General features: G+C 34.4%; 1 protein-coding gene across 1 annotated transcript in view; it reads right to left on the reverse strand.

Moving 5' to 3' along the window:
- tpcn3 (two pore segment channel 3) overlaps positions 1-1,569 on the reverse strand; it is a gene marked incomplete at its 5' end in the record, with an annotated part of 51,437 nt that overhangs the window by 3,859 nt on the left and 46,009 nt on the right. Inside the window, 2 exon segments of the mRNA XM_014033360.1 lie at positions 116-229; positions 379-469. Of these exon segments, the coding sequence (XP_013888814.1) occupies positions 116-229; positions 379-469 (205 nt within the window).

The following is a 1,569-nucleotide window of genomic DNA, read 5'->3' on the forward strand; positions in this document are numbered from 1 at the left end:
AGAATTGAGGCAGTTCTGAAGGCAAAAGGGGGTCCAACCCGTTACTAGCGTGGTGTACCTAATAAAGTGGCCGGTGAGTGTATATGCAAAGATATTGTAAGTTGTAATAACATACTGTGCCACAGCAAGCTCCAGTTCCTCAATTTTCTTCTCTAGAGATGTCTGTAGGTCGTTTTTATCCATGGAGTACTCCACAAAGAATGCCTCAAGAACAAACGCTACGAAGATACTGAAAGGTGACAAAGAGTGAGAGACCCAATAAAAAACATGTATTTCATATACTTGTCAGTGAAGAGGGTGAATAACATTATTTGGATTTTTCTCAGTTAGTTTATGAGGCAGACAGCAGACAGCAGATGGGGAGGTGTTGGTTCTTACTTGACAATGATAATTACAACCAGAATGTGGAAGAGGACAAAGAAGATCCTGGCTGACACATGTGTAATGGTGGCAAAACCATCACTAAGCAGTGAAGTCACATTAAGGAAACATATAATGATCAATGAAATTATTCTTAAAAACTTTTCTSTACAGTCAACAGAATAATAAATTCACCTTTGAGAATTCTGTAGAACAATGTTAGCAATTTGCTTTACTTTTTAATCACAGAATTACTGATACAGGACAGAATGTAAAATTAACCACACCCCAACTTTTGGGSCATATCACATTTTTGAGCTGCTAAAGTTAAAACAATTGAATAATATTGTTAAACAGTTTAGGTAATCTATTTACTGTTCAGATCCTGCTCCAACAACTTAAAAATTAACTATCATTTGTGGTGGCATAAACTGTTCTCTTCTATCAGGGATTTTTTTTCCATACAAATCTCAAATTGCTTACAAAGGAAAGAAGCATAGATCCAASTGTGATTTGTAATTACAAAACTTAAATTTAAAATTTCTCAGCGAAATACTTGAAAAAGCTGTTTAGACTCAAGATTAGTTTTTATATTCAGTGTAATGATGTCATTGATATTCATCACTCTGGTTTTTGGTGAAACCACAGCACAAAAATGGCACTCACTAAAACTGGAGATTAGTTAGTTATAAACACTAAAGAAATTGTCTTTATACCTCTCAATATTAGTGCCCCTTTCTATATTGTTAATCATGATAAAACAAGTTAGAAAAATTGGTTGACTTTTTCAGTTCCAACCAGATTTTCAAAAGAGATTACAAATAATTATTTGTGTTCAGTGGTGATTTTAACAGTAGTTGTTTTAATTCTGAAGTTGTTTTTTTATAACTCAAGGTCCAGTTTTATTTTATTTTTTTCAACTTTTACATCTCCACTTGTACATGACATTCAGAAAAATACACTATCAGTTATGCAAATGACTTACAGGTGTACATTTCCTTAKTTTGTGATGTTAAAGATCCTATTCACCCCTTTACAGTGTATAAATCAGAGATTCTTAACCTATGGGCCGCGGCCCAATTGTGGGCCATGAGTTTTTAACTTTGGGCCGCAGAGGGCCGTGGGACCACATTGATTTTAAATAAGGTGTAATACACTTTCTCACCACTAGTAGCAGTAGTGCACCACTCAGATGTTTAACAACTTTTT

The sequence above is a fragment of the Austrofundulus limnaeus genome, unplaced genomic scaffold, assembly GCF_001266775.1.
Source record: "Austrofundulus limnaeus strain Quisiro unplaced genomic scaffold, Austrofundulus_limnaeus-1.0 Scaffold1709, whole genome shotgun sequence".
Taxonomy (NCBI): domain Eukaryota; kingdom Metazoa; phylum Chordata; class Actinopteri; order Cyprinodontiformes; family Rivulidae; genus Austrofundulus; species Austrofundulus limnaeus.